The sequence below is a fragment of the Ursus americanus genome, chromosome X (genome assembly GCF_024610735.1).
Source record: "Ursus americanus isolate L20-20 chromosome X, mUrsAme1.1.p, whole genome shotgun sequence".
NCBI lineage: Eukaryota > Metazoa > Chordata > Mammalia > Carnivora > Ursidae > Ursus > Ursus americanus.
The window spans coordinates 33160522-33168978 of NC_142164.1; the positions used below are offsets into that span (position 1 = coordinate 33160522).

The 8457-nt window shown below is 38.5% G+C and overlaps 1 protein-coding gene across 2 annotated transcripts in view; it reads left to right on the forward strand.

Moving 5' to 3' along the window:
• Positions 1-5043, forward strand: part of IL13RA2 (interleukin 13 receptor subunit alpha 2) — a 79468-nt gene extending 74425 nt beyond the window's left edge. For both annotated transcript variants that reach the window (XM_045804985.2, XM_045804984.2), the window contains exons 10-11: positions 3368-3483; positions 4221-5043. In XM_045804985.2, coding sequence (XP_045660941.2) covers positions 3368-3483; positions 4221-4271 — 167 coding nt within the window. In that variant the 3' untranslated portion in view covers positions 4272-5043. The remainder of the gene's footprint in view (positions 1-3367; positions 3484-4220) is intronic.
• The last annotated feature ends 3414 nt before the right edge of the window (positions 5044-8457 follow it).

Genomic DNA, 8457 nt, shown 5'->3' on the forward strand with positions numbered 1-8457 from the left:
AGGGGCCCCAAATAGGATGCAAAAGGTATTACCTTCCCAAGATCCAGAGTCAGTCCCAAAGATAGCCAAAGGAAAGAAGCAACCACCTGCATGTCCCAGGCGTATAGCTATCTCTGGGAAAAAAAATAAATAAAGGTTTTTAATTAATTTTAGTTCTAGTTTCCCCTGGCTGTTTAAGGGAATAACGGAGCAGTTTACCAGAAAATCCCTCAGGGTCTCATCAAACTCTGGGTGGGGCCCATACAGGAACCTTCCCTTCAAGGATAGATATGAGGGCATTTGAGTTGATGTTGAAGAATTTGCACAGGGCCTTTATAAAATCTGTATAAAACGTTTAAGCAAAGGCCTTCTTTCTGAGTGTACAATTTAAACTTGGACCAATTCACCTTTGTCGTGGGGTTGGAGGGAAGCATCTCCTGTTGCTTCTATCAGCCCCTGAACATTGGCCATCAGCTGATCATTTGTAGGAGGACCTAGGAGAAATTCTGGTCATCTGTTTCCTCGGGGGGGGGGGGGCAGTTTTCTCAGGGAACCGTATGATTTGTCTCTTAACTGCTATATCCCTATGGGTGGGAAGAACACTCACCTTGGGAGTTGAACGGACACTAATCTTTCCAACTCCTCTCTAAATTGGTGTGATCTTCTGAAAGTGAAGGTAAAGGGGCTTTATCATTTAAAAGATTGGCTGCTGTCCATGAGACATGAATTCTTTGCATTCGGGGTCCAGGATATACCTGAAAAGGACATCGTGTGGGAAGACCTGAAGCTGGTGGAGCCTGATTAAAGTGTCCTGGAAAGTAGAATTTATAAGGGATAGCAAAGTGAGCCCTACCGCCCTTCTTGGGTGCTTCTGCTAAAATCACTTCCTAGCTTGCAGCATTTACACAAGTAACCCGTATACCCTGGACCTGGAGATCAGGCAAGAGTGTTCTCTGTAAATGTTAGAGGAAAAGGGAAGCTGAACTAGGCAAATGGAGCCAGATTTTGAAAAGGAGAATTTACGTTGGATGTAGACTTTAATTTTTTTTCTAATTTTTGTTCCTTCATTTTGTTAGGGGAGTCCCTAAGTCAAGCCATTATTTTCCTTTGTGTCCCATTATTAATTTAGTTTTTCTGCAGGTGTCAATAGGATGAATGCTCTCTAAAAATTTTAATCTAGAAGTCCAATTCAAAAGTCCATTGTCTGACCATTGATAAGGAGAGTGCAAAAGATGTAGCCCTCACAAGATCCAGCCTAAGAAAATGAAGACCTTTATTATCACAATGAGACAGTGAAGGTTGAGATGGCAAAGGCCCCTTATGGAATGGACCCCTTCCCCTGACAGCTGGCAGAGTCAAACAAAGAAACCTCACTCCAGACCTAGTTTAGCCCAAGTTCTGGTTTTTAAGTTGGACCCAGGCCTAACTCCAGTCAGCTCAGATCCACAGCCTGTTCAGCTATCTGCCAAATACACACTGGTACATGTACCCTTTGGTTGGCAGAATATTTTCAGTGCTCATAAAGCCAAGCTCTCAAATTGTAGAAAGTGACAAGGGGAAACAGAGGAAAAGGATCAATAGAAAACAAAAGTACTAATACCAAATCTTTACCAGACGTATTATACCCAAGGAACTTGTTTCGTAAGTATTTCCTCTTGCTAATCTAAATTTAGAAAAAGAAAAGGACTCTTACCACTCTTGCTTTCATGAGACTCTGTAGGCAGAGATCCAGGAGACTGACATAGTAAGAATTCTTGCCAGCCAGTTAAAGTTTATCCTGCTGAATATGCTCACTGTTGTGGAGGAAAAATGTTCCTTCTAGTCTTCTAGGTTCTTTGGCTGCTCTAATAATTAAAATGACATAAGAAAGGGGCACCTGGGTGGCTCAGTCAGTTAAGCGTCTGTCTTTGGCTCAGGTCATGATCCCAGGGTCCTGGGTTAGAGCCCCGCATCAGGCTCTCTGCTCAGCGGGGAGCCTGCTTCTCCCTCTCCCTCTGCCTGTCGCTCTGCCTACTTGTGATGTCTCTCTCTCTCTCTGTCAAATAAATAAATAAAATCTTAAAAAATAAATAAATAAAATGACACAAGACAGATTAACAACAAAAAAATTTAATTTCATACAGGGACCCCATGGAAATATGAGACCTAAGGGCATGTAGGGCAGTTGAGCCTTGTATGCTATCATGAGCTAAAGAATGGGATTGGAGCCTGGAACTTCAAAGGGGGAGAAGGGTAATTCACAGGCCAATAAGAAGAGATGTTTGGTACAGTAGACCCCCCTCTTATCAACAGGGGATATGTTCCAAGACCCCCAATGGATGCCTAAAACCATGGAGAGTACTGAATCCTATATAAACTGTTTTTTCCTATATAATCTATGGTAAAGTTTAATTTATAAGCAGGCACAGTAAGAGATTAACAGCAATAACTAATAAAATAGAACATTATAACATATATAGTGATAAAAGCTATGTGAATGTGGTCTTTCGAAATACCTTATTATACTCAGTCTTCTTCTTGTGATGATGTGAGATGATAAAATACCTAAGCAGTGAGATGAAGTGAGGTGAATAATGTAGGCATTATGACATAGCATTAGGCTACTATTGATCTTCTGATGATACTTCACAGGGAGGATCATCTGCTCCTGGACTTCAGTTGACCACGCCTAACTGAAACCATAGAAAGCAAAACCATGGATAAGGACATGGAGGTGGGGGGGGGGGACTACTGTAATTAGATGTTTGCCCTGCCATACAGATACGTCATTCAAATAAAAGTTGTTTCTGGTAATAGCTGTCTCTCAGACCAGGCCATCTAATCTAAGTTCTTTTATGTAGTTAAGGGAAAGATAAATGTTTTTCTTGAGTCTGCTGGTTCTTGATTGCCTTCAACTCAAAATAATCCCCATGCCAATGTGGCATATTTTCTGGTCATATATTCTGCTCCCTGTCACCAGCTCTTGCTCACTATAGTATTAGGTGATACAATATAAAGCTTTGACTCAGTAAGAGTTAAGAGGTACACAAGACCTGTTTCTCTAATCACTTAGCTAATATTTTATCATTTTGTTATGAAATTTCACAAGGTCAAATTTTAAATAAAATTATATCAGAAAATAAGAATTGAGCTTTGGGGAGTTGTTTCTCTATGTGAAATGAAGAGATGTTACAGTTTAGTAAAGTAATTGTTCTATATACAAAGTGCACAGATGAAAGCAATGCTATACTCAAACACACCTGGTATCTATGCACTAGCAAATATGGCAGATGTTACCAAGTTTAACTCAGTTCTTCACCAGTTACCAGTTTATTTATAAACTAATTCAGTTTCAAAAATAATTGTAAACATCTAACCTTTCCCCTTTTTTCGTGATTTTTAATCCTAGGTGACATATGGAAGGAAACCTTAATATTTTTCCTGATACCATTTGCTTTTGTCTCATTATTTGTTTTGGTAATAACTTGTCTGCTTTTGTATAAGCAAAGGGCTTTACTGAAAACGGTAAGTTGTGTAACATACTGTTAGTCTGAGATAGTTAACAAATAAATGTTCTGCATTTAGAACTGATGGACCTATGTTTTATAATTTTTCCTATAAACTGTGGGTGTACAATTAATGTTGTATGGGTTATGATGATGTCTTCAGAAAATACAATGATTTAAAAAATTAACCCTATAAAACTAAATTTGGAGGTGGATTTACTTTTGTTGAAATATAGGAATAACGCTTTAGAATATGAAACACTATTTATCTCTAGATTAGGGAACAATATCAGGAAAGAGTTACAGGAGAAAAGCAGAATTGGGAGGAGAGTGACTTAAACTGGATGTAGATTAGTATGTCACAGACAAAAATCACAAAAATTGAAAAAGATAGTATCTGCACTCCAAGAGCTTATACTCTAGTTGGGGGAGATAGAATCCATAAAAAATATAACCTGTACTGTGAGCTGTTTTTAGATGATTCGTATTTGAGCTGTACAGATGTTATAGAATTTCAGACGTTGAAGGTCACTACTGATCGGTGGGCTTTAAGGAGAAATTGTGACTGGAGAAAAATATCTTAATACCAAGTCTTTTAAAGATAAAGGGAAATTTGAATGTGTATGAAATGTTTTACTTTTTTTCTCTGCTGAATGCTTTTTAAAAATCTATTTCTCTGAGTTACTAATCTGAGTTGAAATAGTTTGTGTTATTATTGACTATTTGTTAATAATGGAGCTCTTTTTTTAATTTCAGATCTTTCAAACAAAAAAAGAAGTCTTTTCTCATCAAGAGACATTCTTTTGACTCATTAACTTTCAGTCTTATGGCCAAATGTTAAATATGAGTCTTAAGCTGAAGCTTTTCTCCAAATATTGAATAAATCTTATTTTAAAAGCATTGTTGTATTTAAATAGGCTTTAGTATACTCAAACCCTCAACTAGTAGTACATTTTCTGGATTCTATTAACAGGGTTTTTCCTCATTAATACAGGGTCAGAGTGCTACACATAAAGAAGTCAAGGGTTGGGTCAGAGTCTATTCACTGATGTGTTAGTAAAACAATGTGATTTTGTAACTTGCACTAAGCCAGAAATGTTGAATCCTGAAAGATGAGATTCTAATTTCTTTTTTAAATTGTACTTGGGATGAATGTATTCACCATAAGTTATTTGGCTTTAAAAGTAACCTGTGGAGAGGGTTAATAAGAAGCGAGAAGTTTTCAATACATTCATAGTCTAAATGTATGCTTTACATTTCATGAAAAAGGTGGAAGAAATGCAATGCACAGAAGGCTGAAAATAATAAAATGAGTATAGAGAGATCATATTTGAAAAATGCAGATGTCACAAATATGCAGTAAAAGCTTCGAGTTTCCTATACTAGTTGGCAGGCAGCATCTCCTACTTTCTGATGGTGTGATTTTTTTTTTTTTTTTTTTAAGTTCAGGAACCAAAAGGCAGAAGCCTTTTAAAAGTGCATCCAACTTTCAGACTAATTGACGATTGACTTCTGGGAGAGAATGTGACAACCTAAGTGTGGAGAGTTGCTTTAAAACTTAGGAAATAGGGGCGCCTGGGTGGCACAGCGGTTAAGCGTCTGCCTTTGGCTCAGGGTGTGATCCCGGCGTTATGGGATCGAGCCCCACATCAGGCTCTTCTGCCAGGATCCTTCTCTAGAGCCTGCTTCTTCCTCTCCCACTCCCCCTGCTTGTGTTCCCTCTCTCGCTGGCTGTCTCTATCTCTGTCAAATAAATAAATAAAATCTTTAAAAAAAAAAAAACTTAGGGAATAATGATCTATAGATTACAATCAAGAGCTGAGTTTTAGTTTGGACCAATTTCTGTTTAATATTATTCAGAGTGTTTCTTCTCTGTGGTCCATAGACCTATAGAGTAGGGATTTCCTGGGAGCTTATTAGAAATGCAGAATCTCAGACCTTAACCCAAATCTACTCAATTAGCAATCTGCATTTTAAGCACTTCCCCAGGTGATTCATTTGCACATTCAATTTGAAAAGCACTGATATATAGGCGCATTTTAGAATGAAAAGGCTTAAAATAGTATAATGAAGAGATAAGCCCGTGAACTGGATAACCACAGCTTTGACTATTATTGGTAGTGACCATTTTTCTCTAAAAGGGGGAAAAGAGCTAAAACTGAGGTGTAAACCAGAATACCATCCTCTACTGTCACTTGTAATCTATGACAGGATGCGCACCACTTCCCTAAGTAGACCTATCCCTATTAAACATTAAAACCCCCGTGGTAATGTATAATATGTACTCTCAAGCCAGGTCTTGCTAAAGATGTTTTTGATGCGTTGAGAGGTGTTGGGGAGGAAGGAGGAATGTGGAGAGAAAAGGTCAAGGCTAGACAGGGAAATGGCAGTCAACCACATGAGTGGGTCTAAGGGAACTAGTATTTCAATTCCCCTCTTCAGAGCTGCATAAAAATCTCTGCTAATCAAAAGATTTCTGGAGTTTCTGCCATAAACCTAGAAGTCCCTACCAGAATTGCCCTAATAAACTGGATATGACAACAAAATGACAACAAATCTGGACAAAAGGTCCTTGCAAAAGGACCCCTGGAACTCCTGGCCTGCTAGTTGTATAGGTTTATTAACCTTTTGATAATATGACTCCAAATTTTCTGAAATTGAATTTTTTAAAGTCCTTTTTTTTGCATTATGATAGAATTTTAAGATATCAAATATTTCCCAAATGCTTGGTATACAGACAGTACTCTAAGTCACATTCCCCCCTCTCTCCCATCTGACTTCTGTCACCTAGGGCTGCCCTACGCCCTCACTTAGAAGCCTCTCCCTAGGATCTCCCAGAAACACCTTTAATAACCTTTAAATAACACCTTTCATAGCAGGAGTTCCCCAGGATCCTACTCTAGGGCAAAAATGAGTGAGGATGACTTCATGATTATATGTCCTGTGCAATTACAAAGTCCCTATGCTTGGGGGCTTGGAAGGACCTCAAACATGATTTAGTGATCTGCTGTCACCATCTTGAAATTCCTAATGAGTTTTGAAGAAGGAGCCCCATATTTTATTCTTCACTGTACCCTGTTAATTATATATCCACTCCTGATAGCCAGCATCAGTTCTGATTAGACTGCTCAGGTTGTACCATAAAAACATCATATTCCAGTTTTTGACTATGATTTTTCCTCAGGAGGGGTTGGCCACCAGCATTACTTATCCTTTCCAGTTCTGTGTTGCAAAAGTTCTCCTCTTGGCAAGGAATGTTTGAGGCTCCCTCCCTCCACCTAGCTCCCATTCCCAAGCACAGCAAGCTGAGAATACTGGGTTCCAGTAATCTTCACCCCAGCTTCCATGTAGGGCTGAGGTCCTATGCTGAAAGGGACAAATGAAGAAGACCAGAGATGTCCCTTCCCTTCCTGCCCCCCCAGTCCAGAGTCTTGCTTGAAATGGGGGTACTGCAAGAGTAAAATTTCCTGCCCCCATCTCTGGAACAGTAGCACAGAGCTTCACATATGGGGAGAGTCAGGCCATAAGAACAGAGAGCTTGGTAGCTCTCCCTGAAGGGATTGACTTTATTTGGAATAGAGACTGGAAAAGTTCGTTTATGGATGTTGTCAAAAAATGCAGATTTGGAGCACCTGGGTGGCTCAGTCAGTTAAGCATCTGCCTTTGGCTCAGGTCATGATCTCAGTGCCTTGGGATTGAGTCCTGCATCAGGCTCCCTGCTCTGCAGGGAGTCTGCTTCTCCCTCTGTCCCTCCCCGGGCTCATGTGTACATGTCTCTCTCTCACAAAAATAAATCAATAAAATCCTTAAAAAATGCATATTTTGCTGGTGAGCAAACATCATACAAAAAGGCAGAAGAGGGTAGAGCTACATAGGAGTAACATTTCCCTGTCTCACTGTCCTTAAGTTGGTATAAATTTGAAGTAGATCTGAGAAGTTAAGATGTACACTGAAAGCCCCAGTGTAACCAAGAAAATAAATTTTAAAAATAGTGAACGATTATTAAAATAATTGAAATACTACACTAAAAATATTCACTTACAAATGAAGACCATAAAAAGGAAAAGAATGAGAAAATAGCAAGAATCATAGGAAAAGCATAAAGTAAAATGACAGTTGTAAAACCAGTCATATTAATAACAATAAAACTGTGAATTAGTTAATCTATGCAAAAAGCAGACATTTTGAGACTGGATTTTAAAAAAAGATCCAACTATATACTATAAACAGGAGACAGATTTTAGATTTAAAGATACAGGGTTTTAAATGAAATGACTGAAAAAGATATACCACATAAGCACCACCCAAAGACAGCAGAATTGCCTGCACTAATATCAAACAAAAAGGATTTTAAAAAGTCACTAGGGATAGAGACATTTTATAATGATGAAAGAGTGACTCCAACAGGAAGATATAACAACTATATATGCACGTAACAAGACTGTCCAAAAAAACATGGAGAAAAAAACTGATAGAATGGGAGAAATAGACAACTCAGTAATAATAAACTTCAATAACTCACTTTCTTTTTTAAAAAAGATTTTATTTTATTTGAGAAAGAAAACACAAGCAGGGGGAGAGGGAGAAGCAGACTCCCTGCTGAGCGCAGAGCCCGATATGGGGCTCGATCCCAGTACCTTGGGCCTTGATCCCTGAGATCAAGACCTGAGCCGAAGGCAGACACTTAACCGACTGAGCCACCCAGGTGCCCCAATAACTCACTTTCAATGATAGAACAAGTAGGCGGAAGATAACCAGGAAACAGAGAGCTTGAACATGATATAAACCTGCTAGGCCTAACACATCTATAGAAAATTTATCCAACAGCAGCATACACATTCTTCTTAAGAGTACATGGAACACTACTCAGGATACACCATATGCTAGGACATAAATTTTAAAGGATCTAAATCATTTGAAGTATGTTCTCTGAATATAATGTAATGAAATTAGAAAATAATAAAAAATAAATATTTAGAAATAAACAAATATG